We start from the raw sequence: 23,628 nt of genomic DNA, 5'->3' as shown, positions 1-23,628 counted from the left end.
GTAAAAACACATACATTGATTTCATTACTAATAAAAGAACAAAATTTGTAATTTCAACAGTTTTTAGATCATTTTGCTAATGTAGGAATACCACACTAGTAATATAGTACTTGATAAAAATGTGCTCTCCTTCACTGATTTTCAATTATTATTATTAATAATAAGCTGATAACTACCATTAAGTTTAATTCCCTTACACAGCCGATTGGCCAGATATTTGGGTTGCTGGTGGGACAATGTGGAGTGTCTGATCCCAATCAGCTACAGCTTTCAAGGAGTAGAACATAGTGAGTCCCGTCCATTCAGGTTGTTAGACTGTTGCGGCCTTGAGAAACAAAAAGAGCGAGCAAGCTTTGTCGTTGCTGTCATCTTAAGAATACCACCTCCTTAATGAGTCTGCAAATGTGCTGTACTGCCCCCTCCTGGAGAGAGGGCAGTCACCTGGACCACGGCACTCAGGTGAAAGACAAACAAGGGGGTTTACCTGTACAACATTGGAGCAGCTCCCAAATTCGAATGAAAAGAAACCTGACGAAGCCTGAAGATTTCTTGGCCCCGGGGAGGGCATCAGTGTCATCAGTATTCGGGTCTATTCGTTTATCCTCTGTACTGACGCGGCAAATGGAAGGAAGTTGGTGCATCATATGTCAAAAAACAAATATGCGCAATATGAACCATCACATTCATCCAAATGCCTTATGCAACAATATTACATTTGCCATTGTTTTAAGCAAAAACCTCACCAACTGTTGTGCAAATCTGTAAGATATTATCCTGATACGAGCCTCTTTGCCCTCCTTTGCTCCAATGTCATCGTGAGCGCCACCAATTACGAAGTTGCTCTGAACCACTCACTGGGTATTTGTGTTGACATCAGCCAGACATGCACACTATTTTCCAAGTTACATAAAACATTAAATTTGCAGATTACCCGCGCTAATCCGAGCACCAACTTGTTCATCTTTGTACAATATTGCATCGTTGGCGAAAAACCAAAATTCCATCCGCCCTGATCTAGTTTGGACTGGCAAGTTGTGTGTGACTGGCGGCAAACTTTCTGCATCCTCAGTTGGTACATTTCACATGGTTATGATTACACATGGACTCTGGGGATATTTCTTTTCTTTTTTTCTACAAATTAAAATCTGCCTCGAGTCAGATTATACATACAGATGCTTTTTTTCCACCAATGTGACATGTGCTGGTTTTCCACGCACAGCAAATTCCCCGAAGATTCTTAAGGAAGCAAACCCCAATTTTTGTTAGAGGTCAAACTGTCAAACACACACACAAACACTTTTCAATGTCGCAAGCTCTTAATGCTCTGAAGTGAAATGAGGGAATATGAGGAGCAGCCCAAATGATCATGCATTATGCCATGTAAGAGGCAGCCAGGATTACTGGGCTATTTGATAGAGGATTACAGAGTTGAAAGTTGCAAAGAGCATTGATGCTTTAGAATGAAAGAAAGCCACGCACAGGGTTCAAAAATCCTGCTATGCATTTGAACAAGCGGAGGTTCTAATAGATAGGGTGAATGTTCTTGTGTTTTCTGGTGCCGTTGTATAGTAAATCATATCAGGGTGTGTGCTGTAAGGAGAGAAAAAAAGGATTAGGCCAAATAAAGATATCATTCATGTGCCCTGTGCTTAAATAGCTGAAACGGAGCGTTTACAGAATTCACATTGTCATGTGTCCATACGCGGTGGATAAGGATTACAACAAAAAAGCAACATCAACCCTCCGCACGCAAATCATACGAACACATCTGAACAAGCAGGAAAGCAGATGTGCCTGTGCTCCAGAAATGAGAGCTGCCAATCTCAGCCAGCCGTGTAAAACCCTCATCTTATGTCAATGGAAGCGGGTCCCGGCAGAGATGAACTGATCTCCTTTTGCGTCACAGGAGACAACACATGGGGATGGGGGACGGAGGACGGAGGGGGGGGTTGGGGTTGTGTGACCTGATCATAAAGTGACGGCAGGAAGGGATATTGGAGAGGATGCCAGTGTTTGGGTATTATGTCAAATGAACAATGCCATTGGCCGCGGCATATCCGATGTGCCATCTGTCTGGGTTGGTCGGCGCAGATCATGTGTGACGCAGTGGGCTGCCATGTGGTGCGTTCGCAGAAGCGGGAGCAAAGAACCGTGATGGACGCCTACAATGCTGCAGAGAGGATTAAATGTATGCTGATGAAACTTTACGTACAGTGCGGCGGTGACTAATGGCGGATTTTGAAACTCAGTCGACCATAAACTTTGAAGTCCTCACAAGTTGCTGTTTTGTAAACTGATTTCAGTGATTCAATTCAGATACTGTACATACAGTGTGAATAGGCTTTGTCCCGTAATGTCTGATTAAATAAACACTGTAAAATGCGTTACAGGGGTACTTCAGAGATTTAGTATGTATGATAACTGCTACATGCACTTCTTCTAAACCTCACACCTCCTGTTTAATGGCTTGCTGGTCCATTTTACATTTACATTACATTTTAAGTTTCAAACTCATGGTGTGATGATCCTGATGTATATACATATTTCAGACATTAGACATTTGATGGGACATTGATTTATACTCTTCTTTTTTGTCAAGGTCAAGCGTCAGTTGATGGGTTAAACATAAACAAGCATGCACAAAATTTAGATAACAAATCAATTTAATTCACATTTGGTGGTGTGTGTGTCTGTATGTATGTGTGTGTTGCCTGGTAACTTAAATTATATCTAAGGTGTCTATAAAATTGACAATTATTCAAGGTTCTGTGTTTTTGTTTGAGTTTTTTTCCACAAAATGACTCACAACACAAGCACACATACACACATACACACACACATACATGAGAGAAAGCAAAATGTAAATTAAATGTAGCAATTAAAGAAACATTTTGCTGATTTTACTGATTGTTAACATATACAAGTAGCTGACAGTGATTCAACATATTCATACAATGTATGTACAAACGGTACATGTTTCAGACTTATAGAAAACTGATTTAAAATAAATCAGTAAAGAATTCATTTTGAGCTCAAATCGATAACAAAGGCTTTGTATAATTAACGATAATTTACATCTAAACAGATTGTGATGATGTGACAAATGTGTCCTATTTCAGACGGAAACACACTGCGGCACTTTCTCTACACTGGTGCAAATCCTTGAATTACACTCTTGACATAACGGTCACCATTCACATCTTTGCAACACACTCCCCGGCCTAGAACAGAGGAAGAGATGAGATTAAAACCAAGGCGGTCAACACTGTCATTTCTTTTATTTTTATATTATAGCCACTGTATATCAGTATCAAAGCCCGCATAATGCAACAGATTTGTTCTTTTTTTTCTTTTTTCCTTTTATTAAAATAATTGACACAGAGGTGCGTCATCGGTCTATTGCGGGCTCTGTGTCGTGTTTTCACTCGCTAATTTAACAAAACAGTAATTTAATATAGTTCAGCTGTGAGCCTGCTGTGGTCGGCTTTGCCCTTAAGCCCTCTGTCATCTGACCTCCTCCTCACCTTCCTGTCTTCGCTGGAATCCTTATTGACCAGGCCCTCGTCGCTGGCGGCCTGCAGGCTGTCGAAGGTGCCCTGCCGCTCCCGCACCACCTCCGGGGAGCTTCTTTCTCGCCGCCGGTCCTTCCAGAACTTCATGACGCCCTCCAGACAGGTGAACCTAGTGTCAGTGGTGCAGGCAAACATACCAATAGGCACCGCCAGCACCATGGCTAAAACGATCACTATTATATGAATCAGTTTCTCCCTCTGTTCCATCTCGGTGATGTCACTTCCTGTTACAAACAGGATGCACTGGCCTGCACGTGGCGTCTGATTCTTAAGGGTCACACAGATTTCATATTTGGTGGCGGGCATCAGATCAGAGACAGAATACGTGTGAATCCCAGGACCGATGTAGATCATCTCTTTTTTGTCATCATCTGCGCGGCCAAAGTGGATGGTGAACCAGGTTTCTGCAGGGCGGTCCAAGGCAGCGTACCACTCGATGGAGATACCACGTACCGTCTGTTTGGCGATGCGGATGTCGATGTAGACGTTTTCATCACCGGCACCGGTTGCAGCCGGGAATCCCGGGTAGCTCGAAGAGTGGGAGCCGTCTGCAGAGTGAACCTCCAGGAGAATGCTGACAGAGGAGTTCCCAATGAAGTTGACGGCTGTGCAGGTGTAGATACCGCGGTCGGCACCGTGGAGGGAAGGGATCACCAGGAGGGATCTGACGGTGTCTTCGTCCACTCGTTCCTGAGACTCTGGGAGGGCATCAAGGCAGATTATTTTAAAGAACATGCACGCTTGAACAATAAAACTCATCATGTTTTCACAGAACATGAAGTTAAACACAACTTATTACATTAAATCCAGGTCATTTTCCCACCTCAGAATATAATCTGAGGTAGAAAGAGAAGCCAATTCGTAAGGTCACTTGTGTCTATAAAAGGGAATGGTCGGGCTGCAATGAACAATCAAGAAAATGCCTCAAACGATTAATCTTTAACGATAGTAGCTAGGTAACTAGATAGTAGATAGTAACTAGGACGAATCGACTAATCAGCAAATGTTGAGGCGCAATATGTTTGAAGGATTATCCCTGTATAGGTATAATGACTATTTGACATATTAGTAACATGGTCCACGATTTAAGAAGCAAACTGTGCTATAAAAATTAAGTTTAGTCACTGGTGTAGTCGATTCAATATTAATATAATGTTATCATTGAAGTTTTCTCGTCTCAGTTAAGATATGATGGCTGGGAATGTCAAAACAACGTCAAGCATGAAAAAGCTGGAAGACGGCAGCAGTGTGCTCTCATTTTACCAAATGAAACACGTTTCCTCTTTCTAATAAGGCACTGATTGTAAAGTTGTAACTAACGTCTTTAAAAGTATTACAGAATTCACTAATAATGTAAAGGTCATTCATAATATATGTTTGGGTTGCCAAATCTGAGCTTATTGTCCTCCGGCAGCATTCTCACTTTGCTGTTTCACTTTTTAATTCATCAGGAAGAAGAAAAACCTTCCCTTGACCTCCGACCCTTTGCACTCAAAGATACAGCTGCAGAGTATCAATAAATATTTATTGACTTTTAAATGTGCAGACCAAAAAAAGGTTTTCATATAAATCCTTTCAGGGATTAAAAACCTTGATGGTTATAACTTTTGCTGTCTTATTGTGAGACACTAGTGATTCTTTGTTCGTGACTGACTTGTAACTGCAGCATTGATGGCCTATTATTAGGTTGCACGCTATTAATGTCTTCACTATTAACGTCTCATCAGCCGTAACATTTGTCACCGTCAAAGATATTTCTATCAATGACAAATGGCCAAACTATATATAATAATTACGTATTAATTATTCAAAGACAGTAACTGTTAGGACGCCTTATTAGAAAATGTAGTATGGGTTTTAGTCTTAATCCTTTTTTTTCGTTTCCCATCTGATTGATTGAAGGGAAATGTATAAACAGTACTTTTAGTTGCTCTAGTCTGGTTTCAAAATAACATGATACATGACAGTGGTCAGTAGCGGCAGAAGCTTATGGACAGTAGTGGGAGCAGCGGTCTGCTTGCTATGAGTTTATGATGGACTGGTATACTTGCAGTCATAAGTAAAAGGTTAAGTCTAATGACGCAGATGTTTACTTACACAGTATCCCGCCACTGTCGACATTAGGTACAGTACTCTATAATCTCCAACACTCTTAATCAACTCTGATGGTGTTGGGCAGCTTGAGAGAATCAGTGGTGATTGTGTCGCGGTGGGCCAATATCCAGATTTAGCCCTACTCATCTTGAGGGGAGGTTAGAGAGCCCCTGCGATTAAAATGTGCGCTTAAGTATCTAATTGACCACAAGATATCAGCCGAGCTATAGTGCGCGGGTGGCCCACTGGGAATATCACACTCTTACCGCGAAATCCTCTGATTATCTTCAGGCCATATGTCCACCACACCGCGGGGTCTGGCCGGGCCTTGGCCAGGCAGCGCAGCGTGAGGTTCGCGCCCTGCGGCAGGCTGATGTTGGAGGACGGGCTGCTCACCGCGGGCTTCATGCACGCCTGCAGCTCGACCTCGTGGAAGAACTTGCCCGCCTTAAAGTCCGGCCCGGAGCAGGTCAAGTAGGAGTTCATCAGTATAATCGGGGGGCCCAGGGACCGTGTGAACTCCACGAAGCCCTTCAGGCGGCAGTCGCAGAGCCAGGCGTTGTCGTGGAGCGCCAGCACCACGTTGGACCCGAAGGCGCGCGCCTCCCGCTCCTCCGTCGTCTGCAGCTTTTGGTAAAGAGGCCAATTTTGGAAGACCTCCCTTGATATGACCGTAAGCCGATTGAAGGATAAGTCTAAGTAAGTCAGACCTGGCAAAAATTTTAACGCATGCTCGGGCAGGACGTCCAGCTGGTTGCGCTTCAGGTCCAGGATCTTGAGAGCCGGCGTGTCCTCGAACGCTGTCCATGGTACTGAACGCAGCTTGTTCCCCTGCAGCCGGAGCTCGGTCAAGTTGCCCAAGCCCTCCAGGCCTCTGGAGTTTATCACCGTGATGTCATTGAAGTTCAACCACAGGTTCTCCAGGGAGGGCGTGTTTGAGAAAGCCCCTCTGGGTATTTCGGTAAAGTGGGATTTCTCTATGCGTATTTTGGTCATATCAGCTGGAAGGTTCTTTGGTATGGCCCCGAACGCGCTCTCCTCCATGCATGTGAGCGACCTATGTGGTTAAAGGGAGAGAGTACACGTGAGCAGCTGCCGTAACTGTGTAGCCCAGTGCCTCACGAACACAGCTTTACGCAGCGCCGTATAGTGTTTTGTCTGGTTACAGATTCAAACCATAAACTTTATTGAGGAAAATATGAGCTCTGCAATTAAAAAAAAACCCCCACACACACACACAACAACACATGCAGTACTCTGTAAGCCACCGTCACCCGGTGACACCGTTAGATAAGATGAAGCCTCCACCCTACTGTGAACGCCGTGAAATCAGGCCTTACCTTCCATGGTGGTCCTCACAGCTGCACCCGCGTAAACATTGGGAATAAGTTGCATGCACCTGGGTGTGAAACAAAACTATAACTAGCAGGGAACAAATTGTGTCCATAGTCCGCGAAAAATTCCCTAAATTGTGGGCTACATTCGTTGCTCAAGACATGTCGAGTGCGGCAGACGAGAGAAGCCTATTAAGCCTAATCCTTGACGCACCGCAAGTGGCATCTAATTCCAGGGATAGACAACGAAGGGGTTGACACTGGACGACGTCTGACCCACCAGGTTTAATTTGGTAAACTGTTTTTTTCTAACTCATGACTACTGTAGATAATAAATTACTCATACGTTTAAAAAATAAAGATATTACACACCGTTTATCCAGACTGAATTATTAAGTATCTGATCATTCTGATCTCAACTAATAGCAAGCCAGCCACATGAATAAAATCAAAAGTATAAATATTTTCTCAACGGAGACCCAAGTTGAAAAATAAATGATCAGGAGGTGAAATTACAGATACGCAAACACACAGCACTGCTATCTGGATGTATAGAAAAGTTTATTTAACTTTTTTTTTTCTCCAAATAATATAATTGAAATAAAGAGACCTACAGTACATTTCATTCGGGGGTAATGATGCCTCTAGGTGGCACAAAAACAGGTACATAGAGATATCTCAGTATGCGTCTCAGTGCCGGGAGTAGAAATGGTTTTAACATTTCATTTTCGCATCATGTCCACGCTATTTACATTGTGTCATAGTTCAGTCCTTACTGTACTTCTCTCCAGCTCCAGCTTTTTTTTTCTCCATTCAGCAGAGTGTTGAACCATGCCTGTGTGTATATCTTCTCTGAGAACATATGACAGATATATACAGAGGCACAGACTAAACTGTATATGTAAGTGTACATCATCTGGTAGCCTATTTACAAATCATACACATACATATATGATATAAACAATGGAGCATCTACCGTTGAGTTCCCTTTAAATCAGATTAGGATGCAGAGGTTTCTTTGCCGGGGGCCATGTGAGTGGAATGAAACATTTATTACAATGATAATACCAGATTTTGACTTGTTTGCTCTCACAAGTGTAGTGATTCTCTTAGACGTTAAAGCATGAGTGAGTTTGAATGTTGCGTCAAAGGTCTTACAATTGTCTCACTATTATGCTTGAATAAACGTGTGACAGTCAAGTGAGTTTCACTCTACATCTGCAAAAAAAAAACAAGGTTATTAAAATGTTAAATATTCTCTAAACTGATATTTCCATGATTGTGCAGCGTGCAAAGGTCCTTTGATAGAAGTTGGCTCTCTGTGGCGGTGGAGTCGGCGGCGTGATCCAGCGAGGGGGAACAGGTGGGGGGGAATCCCATGGCGTGGGCGTGTGGGAGCGAGTGGTAGCGGGGCTGACGTCAGGATGTCGCTGAGGGTGAGAGCACGGGTAGTGGTGGGGATATGGGTGTGGATGGAGACGGGGGTGGGGGTGGGGGGGTGGGCGATGGTGGCTATGCAAATGTTGATTGGGGTGCGGACTGGGACGCGGATGCGGGTGAGTGCGAGGGAGATACCGTGGCGGAGGAGCCGGAGCTGGAGCATGACGTCAGCAGAAGTACTCGTTGGGCTGTCCCTCTATCTTGGCCGTGGCCTCAGAATCCAGGCTGGAGCGAGCTGACAGTAGCCTGTTGGACTCCTCTGGGTTCAGTCTGTTCAAGTACTCGCCCTCCAGCCCTTTGGCCTTTGTGCCGGGTGACAGGGTTTCAAATGTCACATATGAATCTTGGATGTCCTTGGACTTCTTCCCCCAGTACTTCTGAATGCGCCTCTTCAGCGCCCCGCAGCACACGATGACAGTGAGCGGGACCGCGATGATACAGGCCACTGTGATCACAATCACGTTAATCAGCCTCTGGGTGCCAGTGGCACTGGCTGCTTCATCAGTGGAAAATATCACACACTGCTCCTTCCTGGGGATCAGCCCCCTCACACACACACAGGCAATGTACTTGGTCCTGGGCACCAGCCCTTCGATGGTTACACGGTTCTGTCCCGCCCCAACATTGATCTTCCTCATGTCCCTCTCTCCGAAAACAGCGTACAGCACACTGAATGCTGTCGTGTTCTTAGCTTTAGGGGCTCTCCAGTTAAGGGAAATCGTATTGTCTGTGTCCCCCACTACCTTTACTGAGCGGACCACCCTGTCCGGGTCCTGCTGCAGCGACGAGGTGTTGGCCGCCAAGTTGCTTAGGTTTGTCTTCTCCAGATCCAGCAGCGCATCTGGGTTGGAGGAGGTTGCAGGCCCTGGTGTTGCTCTGTCAGCCGGGCTGTAACTGCCTAATCCAGGTTCAGGACCGAGCCCGGGTGGTAGGTCAGGATCCAGGGCGGGCAGAGAGGATGGGGTGGAGGTTGGGACCACATATCTGGCCACCAATTTCTCCTGGTAGGCGGCTTTGCCCATCTGGTTGGGTTTCTTGGCCTTGGCTTTCTTGTCATTGCTGGTTTGGTTCCCCTCTTGCTTTGGCGAGTTAGAAACGATGAGAGAAATAACAGCCTCGGCATTCCCTGCGTAGTTAGTGGCCTTGCAGGTGTATTTCCCTGAATCACGAAAGGACACAGCCGGGACACTGAGGATGGACCAGGTGATTCCTTCCTTTGAGGTTTCCTGCTGGACTGTGGCAGCAGAAAGGAGAAAAATGTGGAAAAATAAACAAATATATTGTGGTTTCTGAGAAAAATGCATAGAGACACCAAGCTGGGGACCAGTGGTGTGGCCACAGCCGTCTGTCAGAATTACAACCTTCCTATTTCAACTGGTGCCTCTGTTTAATTCACAGTAGCACTAAAGCGCAGACAAAAGCATCTTATCTCAAGCTCAGAGCAGGGAAAGACCCTTAGATCGAGACAGCCGCCGACTCACCCGTTCCATTGAGGGCTCGTCCATCGGCCCTGCGCCATGTCAGGTCCGGGATTGGGACTCCAATGGTGCCACAACGGAGCAGCACATTGTTCCCGACGGCACTGCGGACCCGTGCCACCGCGGTGTGGATTCGTGGGAGCTGACAGCGGCGCAGCTCTGCATCGCTGAACAGCACCCCCGACACACTCTCCGGGGCTGAACACCGGAGCCTCGTGTCGATGAATGCCACCGAAAGAGTCGGCGACTTCTGGAACTGGACCAGGTCGTAGAGCCGACAGTCACACACCCAGGGGTTGTCGTGGAGACCTGGGGGTGAAGGTACAAGTGAAGTTACAGGAGGAAGACGAGCGTCCAGCTGTGTGCAAAGTGAAAGACCAGCCAGCAGATGGCTGGTGTGGATGTTAGGATGTTAATCCCGTAAGAGGATTAACATTTAATTCATAAACTACATTATGTCCATGACTATGGCAATGATGATGGTGGTGGTGCTCATGATGATGATGGTCTTGTGATCAAGATCAGCTTTGCCCGCCTGCCCTTGACCAAAAGCACCAGCCTTCAGAGCTGAATGTGGAGCAGCTGCCCACTATTCTGAGTATGAGGCGGGTTCAAACACAGAAGAAAGTGTGACATGAAATGAGTTTTTTCTACTTGTTTTGCATGTAAGAAGAGCTGTGAGTTGCACACACACTAACTGTGTATGCATTTGTTCAAAATTCAAAGGCAACAAAACAAAACAGAACAAAATTCCTATCAGACGTCCTCCACGCTGAATTACAGCAGAGCTTTATCTTCAAGTAAACAGGCGCAGAATGGGTCAAGGCTCGTATACGAGCATAGAGAGAGAAAATGTATTGCAAAATTCAAATTATTTTGAACCATATACACAAGGGTTTCCTTAGTAGTAAGCTAAGCAGATATATAAGGATCTTTAACAATTATAAAGACATTTTATACACTTATGGGAGTTCACAGGATAATGATCAAAATAAATTATCACTTACACCTTCTTAAAACTATATTATTATATTACTATATTATATTATTATATGTGTTGTAAGACATTTATCAAACATTAATATACTGCTTATAAACGTTAAACAAGGGATGTTGAAGTAAAGTGTGACCTCGGTGTTTATATGCTAAATGTCTGTTTGAAATATTTATTTCACCGTTTTACCATTTATCAAATTTAACAATCATAGCTACATAGCTGAAACGATGTGTTGCCTAGCAACTGTTGTGTAAAACTAATGAAAATAGTTTACTTTACGCACGGTGCCTTACCAAGTATCATTTTGGAGCTCTCCGGCCCCTGCGCTGGTTTCACCACCAGCCAGGTGGACAGCACCTCTGCGGGCAGGGTCAGCAGGTTGTTGCTGGACAGATCCAGGTAGGTGAGGTTCCTGATGTACGTGGTGGCCTCCGCGGGCAGCGAGGTGAGCTGGTTGTTGTGCAAATCGAGAAGCCTGAGGCTGGGCATGTCCATGATAGATTCCCAGGGAAAGGCGGTGAGTGCGTTCCCGTCGATTCGAAGCTCTTCCAGGTTGAACAGTCCCCGGAAGCTGTCCGGGTTCAAGGCGGACAGGGTGTTGAAAGACATCCACAGGAATTCCAGACTGGAGAGGTAGTTAAAGGCTTCGCTTGGCATCCGCTGGATGGCTGTCTTCTCAATCCGCAGCTTGGACGTGTCCGCAGGGAACCCGACAGGCACCAGAGATATCTCGGGATCATTGCAAATCACGCTCCTACAAGGAAGACACAAGTGAATTTAGGTTCACGTCGACACCTTCCGCCACAAATTAGCATTTACGCACATGCACAAGTAAATGAAATATAGACTCAGGAAAAGATGACCATTAAAGTAAATTAATTCATGTTCTGGACTCTGAAGGACAAGTTTACGCGCAGCAAAAATCCTGCGGCTAATGATTCTGATGATAAATACTCATTCCCCAATCCTTCTAAAACACATCAAACACATAGATGGGGAGGTTGAAAGTGCCTTTCAGAGATAATCCTGCATTAAATAAAATTGGACTGACATGCACTCACTGAATTATCTTTTGTGCACGTGTTCACCTCTGTGCAAAAGCCTGTCCTCGTGTGAGAACAAGATCTGATGTCCCTCTAAAAAAGGTCCGCCTGTGCGCAAAAACTAGTCCACACCAAAGTGTGTTGCGGATGCAAACCCATTTCCACCTGAACATCCTCCTTACCTGGCCTTTGATCCGTCGCTCAGGTTGTGGTAAAAACAGCTGCACTGCGATGGGCAGGAGCTCACCGGGGAGACAAGTTCACCTGTGGCCACGTAGAGCCCCAGGAGCAGAACGAGGAACATGTTGGCCCACTTTTACGCATACGCAGCTACATGCGCCCGTTTTGCGCCCGCTGAAGTCAAACAGACTTGCTCTTTTTCTCTCATTTACAGGAATATCATCTGCATGGCTTTGTCCCACCGCTCCCCTGTCCCATAGTGATCAGACTGCTATGAGTCCCGAGATAAAAAGGATATACAAGGATTAGCGAAAGGACTGGCGTTCTTTTCATTTGGATGCGTATTGCATCCCGGAATCCGATAGGCTGCGCAGAAACGTCCCTATTTATTATCACAGAAAAACACTTCCGAAATGGCCATAATCCACAGGGATGTTTTGCTTTTTTTTCTCTCTCTCAAATGTGGCTTGTTCATTTGAGCCCTGCCATGACTGTTAATCTCAGGTAGGCAGCACCACTTTGCACCACACGGTGGCCCCTACATCATAGCCTGTGGCTCCTACCTTGGGGCCCGTGATGTAGTCAACAGATGTTCACTTTTTTTTCATTTTCTGACTCTCATCCTTTTTTTTTTCATTTAGAGGACTTTTGAATTCTGCAGTTCAAAAGCAAAGGGATAGCTCTATTCAAATACACGTTTGAATGCATGAATTTGCTGCAGTAACATTAATCATTTTATCCCGCAATGTTCCTCATCACAGTTTGGTGCTCAATAGTCACCATATTGTACCCTGATATTTTTGTTTGCATTCAGATTTCACCTTTTTGTGGACACTGTCCGGTTTCATTCCTTTTAACATGCACCTATTTTGACAGGATCTGTTAACAGGAAACTAGGCAGTGTTTTTTTTAAAGCAGCACAAGTTGTTAGAATAAAAGAAGAAGATAGGCAACAATCTACAGAGGTTTAATACCTGAGACCTCCCACTCATCAGTTAGAACTGAAGAATCCTCTTGTCTCTTTAAGAAAAACAATCAAGCTCAGTTGGCTTGCACGTTAGTTGCACGCAACTCCTGAAAATAGCCAGGAAGGTATGTTTATTCTGTTCGAATGAAAGGGACTCACAGTGACCAACTTGGACTTAATCCCACACTACTAGGAAAGAAAATACCTCAGATTGTAACGCTTTTGTTTCGCAATAGATAAATACTACACGCGTTATTTGGCACCTGTCCCATCCCTTGTGTTCCCCCCTTGGCATTATAAAGTGTGACGACGGTTTCTCTGAAGATGGCGAAACACACTCTGGTGTGTTTGAACAACTTGGCAGCCAGAAACCTACTTGACCTCTGACTCACATTTAACAACCGAGCCAGGTCAGGTGTTGAACAACAAAAATAGTTTAGGAAACTATTAGACAACAATAGAAATCTTCAACATGCCTGCGTGTGTTGTGTGCCTCATTCGAATATGTTAGTCTCCCTTGCTTCCCCCATCCTGCATATTTAGAAAACAGTTTACAGCTTAGTTCTATTACACTCCAACGCTTTGTATTAAAATCCCTCTGAGTGGATGAAAGACCCGTTTCAGTATGTATGGTTTAAGAACCGTGCAGGTCTGTGCTGAGGCCATGAAAGTGTTGAGCAATCAGACTCCCATTGTGTTGAAAAACGTATATATATTCCACAGTGCACCGCAAGACGTTAATCTCATTTACTGAGGTAATCAATAAAGCTGCCTTTTTTATATTGTAAGAACCCGAAGACCAGACTTCATTTGAGCTGCAATGTCATTCTTACTGTGCAGAGAAGTCTCATCAGAACGGATGTGATGCTAGAATAAACAGGCCTCAGTGCGCAGCAGAAAATGTCATATTTTTGCAAACATGCTTTTTCGTGACACCAGATCTTAACATATGGGATTATTGTTAACTCTATTTAAGCTTTGGGGTGAGGGGAAAGCAAGCTTGTTCAAAAATGTGATAACTGCACATCTGAACTCATGTTGGGTTGAACCAAGGTCAAAGGGATTTGGGATTTTTTTTCTTTTTTTTTCAACATCAAAACAAACTTCTGTATATTGTCATACTTTCTTTATATAGATCCAACAAAAAGGTTTAATAGGTATTTTTTTTCTTCTGTAAATGATCTGCAGTTCTAAAATTACTCAACTGAATTAGCTGCTTGTTGTAAGATGAAGATATAAATATCCCAAAAACAATGGATTGTAATGGATTAAGACCATTGGCATTGCCAAATGATTCAGCACTTTTCACCTATCTTTCACAAGATGCCTGATCTTATAATCCTCAGACTGAGAAAGACCTCAGCCTCACAAAGTCTGGCTTGTTTCCCCCCCTCCAGCCCTGGGGCATGAAAAGCTGCGAATGATGTCGCAACTGAAACGTAGCAAATCTATGAAAGGCTCTGGACGATGGCATGAGTTCATATCATTTACCCACTTGGCAGGCAGCTAAAACTAAATTGCTGACTTCACCCCCAGAATGAGGCTTGACAGCCAACACATGTTGTCACCAACAACTTCCTAAAGTGCAATTGTGTTGGCTCAATCTCTTGGGGTCAGTGTGCCTGACAAAAGTTTTATTCTCTGCTGGAAAACAAACAAACAAAGATGTGCAGGGAATAAATGCTGACATGAGGTGTTTCACTTTCACTATAGTCCAACAGGGTCCTGCCACATGGGGCAGAGGATTAATGGAGATACAGAACAACAACTCCCACATGGATCCTCTGTAGTATATTCACAATAATCACTCGGTGTCATCAATCAGTGGATGGACAGGGTTATGTAATGAACTGGAACACATCAGATACACTTGGTTGTTTGTTTTTTACATAAACCACGGATAAGCTCCAAAAAAAAAAAAATTTGATGTGCACATATAGGAGGATTGGAATCTGTAAATAATAAATCATCAATCCTTTTAGCAGCAGATCAGAACTGTTATTCACACGCATTCACATGAATGGTATGTTTGTAACTAGGGATGTCCCGATCCAGTGTTGGCCAAAATGCCTGGATCGGATATCGGAATAAGCCTTGAACGACATTCCGGCATCACATGTTCATGTTCATTTATTATTATTTACTTAAAAGTTTACAGTTCAATTCGTTTTTTTGCTTGTTTGAACTTTTTGTTGTGAGAAATCAAACAGCAGTATTCCATAACTCAGTCATGTTGCTGGCTTAGTACGCGTGTCTTCCTTTAGGGGAGTTGGTTATTTGTCATACAGTCGAGTGTGAGGTTTTGGATGGCTAGGTTAATCAAAGTGCACCCTGAACAATGCATTATGAATATTTTATTTTACGAGTGGGGAATCAGCCTGGTATCGGATCGGTATCGGCAGATACTCGAGGTTGCAGGATCGGTTTCGATGGCACACGAACATGTGGCGTCCTCCCATCCCTTTCTCCAACACTGTGCCCAAAGCACGCATAACCTTGCAAAGAAAAATAAAATAAAGCATGGACATGACTGCATTGGTATTGTTGTGCACGGGTTTCCTTATCTAACGCAGACACCTGTTGTGTCTCCTTAAGGCGACACGGAGCCCGCGGGCTGCACGATCGAACGCGTCGTGTGGCCGCATCCTCGCCGGCACGCGGACACAAAGGCTTGTTGTGCGGCGCCAACTGATTGGGGGGCTTTGCCGTCGCGGTGGGGGCAAATGCGCATTAAGGGTTACTGTTTGTGTGGTCATGTTCATTAAGACATTCCTGCGCGGATTGGGGCGACACGGAACGAGGGAGGGGGGGGGGGGGCTTTACATAATAAAGTGCATGCTTTTCACGTGAAATGCCCCTTTAAAAGCGGACGCTCCCCGGTCACACCGAGGCACATCGTAAACGAGCGCACTGCCGAGGAGCGAAAAGTCTGTGACAGCTCTGCACTTTTGTTCCGCTCGAATCGGCGCCAGGATGGTCTCGTCTTACCCTCTGCCGGAGGGCTTCTCCGACTTCGACGTGTTCTCCCTGGGCTCCTGTCTGCTGGTGGAGGGTGAGTGTTCTTTCGCGTTTGCGCTGGAATTCGGCCAAATACTACGAGGGCTGCGCCCCGCTCCGCGCGCCGTTAACCTATGACAGGACCCGACGCCACCCGGGGCGCTGCCATTACAACGTTACGGGGAGGACAGGATGTGTGTGTGTAGCTTATCGAACCTCATCTCGTGGTCTGTGAACAGGGGGGGATAAAAACGACTGCGACGTTTGTAAAGAGAGGATTTTTTTTGTTCTTGAAACGCCGCGGCGCTGCTGCATGTGACGCAACGAGCGCCGCCGTGCGCGCCTGTGTCCATTCATGGACGCGTGCTGCGCCCATTCATGTTTTTAACTGTTCCTTCCTTTTCTTCCTTTTCTTTTCTTTTTTTTGTTTTGTTCCGCCAAAAGGTCTGCTGGGCTTCTTTCTAAACGCAGTGACGATCGCCGCCTTCCTCAAAGTGAGGGAGCTGAGGACCCCCAGCAATTTCCTCGTGTTCAGCCTGGCGATGGCTGACATGGGCATCTCCATGAACGCCACCGTCGCCGCTTTCTCCAGCTTTCTGAGGTGACGTGACGTCACAGCCACTCACGAACATCCACATATGGATCATGTGCGGCCAAATAGAACATGTAGTGCGCTTGCGCGCAGTATTGCCGACCACAAATACGCGGCTACTTGTGCTCGAGGTGATCCATCTAACCGATGGAAATGGATCGGGGGGGGGGGGGGGGGGGGGGGGGTCAGTACACTGCTGCAGCCTGATGTGCAGGGGGGTTTTAATCAGGAGATGACAGACGCTGGTCTCTCTCTCTCTCTCCCAGTCCAGGCATCACAAACATATATGTCTTTACTGCCATTGTTATTATTTTTCAATATACGTATACATCTGTAGTTTGAGATACATAAAACTGACTGATGTTTGAAGGTTTTAGTACGTACATGCTCAAGAACACAAGCTCTTCTGGCCCACCCCGCTATAGGGAGCCCACCCTGAAAGGGCCCGTTTGACTTGTTTCTCCGTTGGCGGCTAAATGGCGTCGATCCACACGTCTGCGTTCGCAGGTACTGGCCATATGGTTCGGAGGGGTGTCAGACTCACGGTTTCCAGGGCTTCGTCACGGCTCTGGCCAGCATCCACTTCATCGCCGCCATCGCCTGGGACAGATACCACCAGTACTGCACCAGTAAGTTCACACCTGTCCCCGTCTCTCCCCAGTAGGTACTGAGACAATGACAAAAAAACAAATGCATCCCACTTTCCCTCCCACTCCCACTCACACTCACACTCACACTCTCTCACACACACACACACACACACACACACACTCACACTCACACTCACACTCTCTCACACTCACACTCTCTCACACTCACACACACACACACACACACACACACACACACACACACACACACACACACACACACACACACACACACACACACACACACACACACACACACACACACACACACACACACACACACACACACACACACACACACACACACACACACACACACACAAACAGTTGTGCTTTGTCTCCCCCTGATCCTAAGACCTCCTGCTATCTTGAAGAGGCCAGCTGGTCAACACGTGGCCTCTGTGGTCTACAGAACAGTCTGTGGTAAATCACCATGACAAAAAAAATTAACACTCTAATGCTATCAAATAAAATAACATACAGCACTTCGCTTATAAAGGGAGAAAAACCCTTTTATCTTCAAATCTGCCCGACTGTATGTTTAGCCATTGTTGGGGGAGAAGGACACCACGGGAGAGAGAGGTGACCCAACACCCGACCGGCAGTGCTCACGTCATTAACAAGGATTAGCAGGTTCAGCAAGTTACTCTGGTACAACCACGTTAAAACAAACCGCTCTAATTACATGATTTAATATTAGCCTTATTAGCCCTGCTGTGATGACTGAAGGGCGCTGCTTCAGCAGTAGCGAGACCTTTAAAAAGAGCTGAGGAAAGGCGCGTAGTATGTTTCGCCCGACGTGTTTAAAATGGTCCTGATGAGTACTTCGACTCTGTGCTTGTCAGGGACAAAGCTGCAGTGGAGCAGCGCCATCACCCTGGTGATATTTATCTGGCTCTTCACCGCCTTCTGGTCTGCCATGCCCCTCATTGGCTGGGGGGTGTACGACTATGAGCCCCTCAGGACCTGCTGCACTCTGGACTACAGCAAGGGAGACAGGTACTGTATGCACACATCCTCTCTCCACTGTGCAATGAAGATGAATATCGATATCTTGGTATCCCTTATATCCCCAAGTAGAAGCAGTATATACTGATTTTACAACATATTTGTGCATTCCTTTCCCCACAGAAACTACGTGTCCTACTTGATCCCCATGGCAATCTTTAACATGGCCGTCCAGGTGTTTGTCGTCATGTCCTCTTACCAGTCCATTGCACAGAAATTCCAGAAGACTGGAAACCCCAGGGTGAGTGTTAAAAAAGGAAAAGTCCAACAATAGAGGATTCAAAGTGGTCGCCTGCAGCAATACTTTCACAGTACTCCTTGAGTGATGTAAATATACACACTGAGATTTCAGATTCAAGTTGTCACAATGTTTTGCTGTTGTATCAACACAGTGGCAGAAATCCAAATTTGATTACATGCACAATGACGAGGAATTTAAAAATCAAAAAGCTGGTAGGAATAACGGAGGAGTTAAAGCTAATGCACAATTCCTTACAAACACAACTCACAGAAAACACTGTGAAAGAGTTTCCTCCCATCTCTAGCGACAGCACAACTTACTCACGTTGTTCTCATTCAGAGCAACAAACGCTCTGTGGATCGGGGGCATGCAGGCAGTAACACACAGCATATAGGTCATTGCCACAGGGGGAAGACCCCGTGCTTTCAGTTAGGAATGCGGACAGTAGCTGGTCTGCGGCGGAAAGAGCGCTGTATCTGTGAATAGTGAGAGTTCAATAGTGGAGTTCCTCAGGGGCCGAATCGGGTTGCCACACTTTGTGTTGCGTAAGTCCATCACACGCAGTCATCCGAGTTGGCTGGAGACCCCACCACCACGTGCACCACCACGTGCACCGCCACAACAATGCAATTATGTAATGAGCAAATGCCTCAAAGGGACAACGTCAAGTACATCACATGTATGCCATTAAAACATGGCCAGGAAGTGGTTAAGAAGTCGTCTCTGACGTGTCGCCATGCTGAGAAATACCTTTCGGCTCGTCTTTTCAGGACTCCCGCTGGTATGTCTGGGGAAATGTGTATGGAATGATGCACAAGGGATCGAGGATATTTTCACCATTTCGTTCGAGGCAAAGCAATAAAAAAAAATCTCACAGACTTGTAGAATTGAAAATGTCATGAAATGTAGACATCAAACGTCGATTAAATGGAGAGTTGGAAAAGCGGAAACCCACTGAAAACCAAGAGAGTTGGGGGTTAAATTGGATATAATGGGTTCAACTTCTGGTCTACTTTGACCGCTGGGTTACAGCAACCTGCCTCTTTACTCACTAGCTGTTTCTGTTTTCTAGCTGAGCCGGAATTTTCTCAACAGAGATTTTATCCCAAACATTATCCCAGGCGTGTGATTTGTCGCAAAAAAAAAAACCCAAGGCATTTTTGTCTCGCTCCCTTTTCATGGTTGGTCCGTAACAAATCATTTTTGTTCTGATCCTCTCTTCCGCTCTGTCTCTCTCTCTCTCTCTCTCTCTCTCTCTCTCTCGCTCTCCTCCACTTTTCATTCCTTTCCTCATTAATCCCTGCTGCTCCACCTCTCTCTCTCTCTCTCTCTCTCTCTCCATACTTCCCCCTCCGTAGTTCAACCCCAACACACCTCTCAAGACTATGGTGTTCTGCTGGGGCCCCTACGGCATCTTGGCTTTCTACGCCGCCGTGGAGAACGCCACCCTGGTCTCCCCTAAGCTCAGGATGGTAAGGACAACAAATAATTACAATACTCTCCAATATTATTCCTCAATAATCAAACCACATGAACGTCTGTATTTTGAAATGCAGCTCGTATGCTGTCAGCTGCTCACCATTGCATGTTGGATCTACATAAAAAATATCCAGTGTAATATTCAACCTTGGACTTTCAGGTCCCCATATGTAGAGTGTCTTTTTGAACACTAACCCCCGCGTTGCGCTCGCACCCCTCCCGCAGATGGCTCCTATCCTGGCTAAGACGTCCCCGACCTTTAATGTGTTCCTGTACGCTCTGGGAAACGAGAACTACAGAGGGGGCATCTGGCAGTTCCTCACCGGGGAGAAGATTGAAGTGCCTCAAATTGAGAACAAGTCCAAATAAACTGAGCATGCAATGATCACACACACACTGGCTGTCCTGGTGGTTTCTCGCAGGTACCTAGATGTTTCCCTGTTGTGGGTGTGCGTGCACGTGTTGTGTCTTGAACCATGGTGGCCACTGTCCAGCGCGCACATCTGTCCCGGAATCCTTGTTCGATGTTTCTGCGTTGTGGGTTTTTTTTGTGTGTGTGTGTGTGTGTGCGTGCGTGACGGAATTTGTAAACAGAAACTGAATTTTTTAAATGTGAAAGGACTTTGAATAGGCAAAAAAATTCCCCCTGTGAGTGGTTTACTGAACACAAACCGAGTCAGAAGTGTTGAGCGTCAGACCAAATGAGACAGATAATTGCATTTACTCCCGTAAACATTAGCTTCTTGTCCCAACAATCAATGAAGCGTTTGATAGAAATAACTAGTCCACTTGCCATCACCCATATTGCCAAGGGGAAGCTATCTGAGGGTATTTTCAATTTAAATTGATTCAATTTTAAATAGTTTATTATGCAGAAATCCCCTTCGCAAACAACCATTCAAACATGTTTCACTCCTCCTCTCATTGAGGAAGGAAGGCCCTAAAACAAATTAATTCAATAAAAAATAATTAAAAAGTCATAACGGAGATCAAATGTTTCATTTTGATCATGTTGGTGACGTGTCCGAACGTTCGAGAACGCACCCTTCCCCCGTTAACCGCGCCTGTGGGTGAAAATGTGAAAGTGTGCGCATGCCACTGATGTCCCATAGTGCTCTGTAAAGTCCGTAAAGAGGAGAACTGCAATAATCCACCAAACAAGAGGAACATTCTTCGATACACAGCCCCCACGACAAGTTGGAGATTAGTCGTTGGCTGTAGATTAACCGGACATGCTTATCGCCTCCAGATTTGCATATGAAACAAAGGCAGAAGTGTGTGTGTGACATTTAAGAGGAGTCCGATTTGAATTATTGCTATTTACATAATGTTACCAAATATATTAAAGATAAAGCTTTACAATTTAGTCTTAGACGCAATTCAAATTCAACTGTAACTCCCTAAAGGATACAATCATTATATATCTTTACGTATGAATTTACTACCTAAGAAGCGGGGCATTACTTTGACATGTCTTTGGAATGTATTGTCTAGCTACAGCGTTCAACAATACACAATAACACACTGGTTATCATATAATCTATATTCTAACAGTAGGTTTCAAAAACCAAACCTAGTCCACTGTTGGGTTGTTTTAGTGCAGCATTTCATTTAGCGTAGCATTTCATTGGGCGTGGCAAAGAATAAACTGGAATGTGATCCACATGCATCACATGATCAGACTCGGGGGGTCAGAGTGCACTGGGTTTGTAAATTCAATAACATCATTACAAGAGCCGGTGACCTGAAAAGGAAAGTGGACACATGGGATATTCAAAAAGATATGCTTGCTACACCATGTTGCATGAATGGGATTTACTCGCTATCACGATGTAAAGCCTCGATTGCATGAACTGGCCTATCCACAGCCCCAACTCTCCCATGTAAACGGATGATCGGTTTGAAGTGTGAAGATATTTGAAATCTTCAAAAGACTAGTGAGCGGAGAACATCTGGACTCCAAATGTCAAGAGCCCAGATGACAATTACTGTTCAAAGTAGTGATATGTAGATTTTTGTTTACATATTTGTCCCCGTGAAATCCTGAAAAAAATCCTGCAGACACTGTGTATTCCCTTTTGAATGGTTATGTTTTGAAGTAATTCTGTAATAATTAGTAAAGAATCAATACTGTCTACAATCTGTCCTCTTGTCTTTTCTGTGTTTCACATAGTGGAAAAATCTGTGGGCTGCCCAGTTTAGATAACTTAACCAAAACAATCCTTCAGAATACCCACAGTGCTGGTGTGTTTATAGCATGAAGTATTCATATTTTAGACTACTGAAAATATTGTACTTTTTACTCCTCTTGATTTGTTTAGATTTTTTTAGTTACAGTGGTTCATTGAATGATTCAGGCTATTAATACAAAATATAGATACAAAAAAAACCATATAGATTAGGCTACCCAGCAATATATAGAGCAGTATACATTAACCAACTTTGACCAGCAACAACATTAAAGTCATGTGTACATTCATGCATCAGTGATGGTAATCCATTATATTATTGATAAATGGGCCTCTTTTTTATAATAATAATAATAAGTGCATTTACCTTTGGAAATGTAAGTTTATTCTCATACTTGTGTACTTTTGAATGCATTACTACTGTGTAACACACCATTGGATGTGAGTCAGTGCAATCAAAGAGAAGTAGACGTTCGACCAGTGAGATGCAGATAACACCCAGAGGCTGCAGCATACTGCACCGTGGAAGCCCCCAGTTGGGGTTTTAAGCAGATTAATTGTTGACAGTCTGTCAGCGGAGCGGGTTGTTGCATAATTATGTGGTGATGACACATGTGCAGTGGGCAAACCCAGCCACCGGGGTCATCAACATTGTTCTTATGTATTTCCAGGTAATTCAATCGTCTGCAGGAAAACTCTTTGGATTAGACTTTCTTTTTGTTGCAGATGTCATGTCAAGCAGTTGGAAATAAGGACTCATTTAGATTACATGCACGGTTCCCGGAGAGATTATCTAATTCATAATAAATATGAACTTCCACCAGAAAACTTCATGACGTGAATACCAAAGTCCCAAGACATATGGATGAATGGACATGTGGTGCCGTCATCTGGTGGGGGGGGAGTTTCTAGCGTCACTCTCTAAACCGCTGCAATCCGATAAAATTGAATTTTAATAAAAGTAAAATAATGGTAAGCAAACCCATACTCTGGTCTTAGACCTTTTTCTAGCGCTTCTTAATTTAAGAAAATAAGCATCTATCTTGGAATCTGCGAAATGGTGGCTGCTATTAATATAAAGTATCACTACAGTCTCTTTAGGTGTCAGAATAGCAGAACAATTTCACACACAAAAAATGTAAAATCTAAATTGTCATCATTATCGTCTTTATAGATGATGTTCATGAATTAATCATTTAAACCATATTGGCCAGAGATTTACATCAGTAGCTTTGGATCCAAATGTCTGGCGTGATCACGGTGACCTTGATTATTTCTTGTCTTTTTTTCATCAGCTTTCCCTCTCGTACAATCAAACATATTCAGGTACTTAAGAGTTCACCGAGGATTATGTCTGGTCAACCACT

General features: G+C 44.6%; 3 protein-coding genes across 3 annotated transcripts; 1 reads left to right on the top strand and 2 right to left on the bottom strand.

Annotated features, from left to right (window-relative positions):
* Positions 1-2,645: 2,645 nt before the first annotated feature.
* lrit2 (leucine-rich repeat, immunoglobulin-like and transmembrane domains 2) lies at positions 2,646-7,185 on the bottom strand. Its single transcript, XM_035606157.2, has 3 exons — positions 7,007-7,185; positions 5,933-6,723; positions 2,646-4,270 (listed from the first exon to the last, which is right to left on the bottom strand). The coding sequence occupies exons 1-3, from the start codon at positions 7,111-7,113 to the stop codon at positions 3,450-3,452; spliced, it is 1,719 nt and encodes a 572-aa protein (XP_035462050.1). The 5' UTR covers positions 7,114-7,185; the 3' UTR covers positions 2,646-3,449.
* A 1,304-nt stretch (positions 7,186-8,489) lies between these two features.
* On the bottom strand, positions 8,490-12,848 carry lrit1a (leucine-rich repeat, immunoglobulin-like and transmembrane domains 1a). The gene is made up of 4 exons (XM_035605317.2): positions 12,141-12,848; positions 11,209-11,669; positions 9,922-10,227; positions 8,490-9,674 (listed from the first exon to the last, which is right to left on the bottom strand). Exons 1-4 carry the CDS (start codon positions 12,260-12,262, stop codon positions 8,608-8,610), a joined length of 1,956 nt encoding a protein of 651 aa, XP_035461210.1. The 5' UTR covers positions 12,263-12,848; the 3' UTR covers positions 8,490-8,607.
* A 3,109-nt stretch (positions 12,849-15,957) lies between these two features.
* rgra (retinal G protein coupled receptor a) lies at positions 15,958-20,466 on the top strand. Its single transcript, XM_035605319.2, has 7 exons — positions 15,958-16,157; positions 16,547-16,703; positions 17,202-17,323; positions 18,190-18,343; positions 18,476-18,593; positions 19,952-20,065; positions 20,298-20,466. The coding sequence occupies exons 1-7, from the start codon at positions 16,079-16,081 to the stop codon at positions 20,439-20,441; spliced, it is 888 nt and encodes a 295-aa protein (XP_035461212.2). The 5' UTR covers positions 15,958-16,078; the 3' UTR covers positions 20,442-20,466.
* The last annotated feature ends 3,162 nt before the right edge of the window (positions 20,467-23,628 follow it).

The sequence above is a fragment of the Scophthalmus maximus genome, chromosome 10 (assembly GCF_022379125.1).
Source record: "Scophthalmus maximus strain ysfricsl-2021 chromosome 10, ASM2237912v1, whole genome shotgun sequence".
NCBI classification, from domain to species: Eukaryota; Metazoa; Chordata; class Actinopteri; order Pleuronectiformes; family Scophthalmidae; genus Scophthalmus; species Scophthalmus maximus.
The sequence above is the reverse complement of the archived record's forward strand: the minus strand, read 5'-3'. Positions and strand labels throughout refer to the sequence as shown.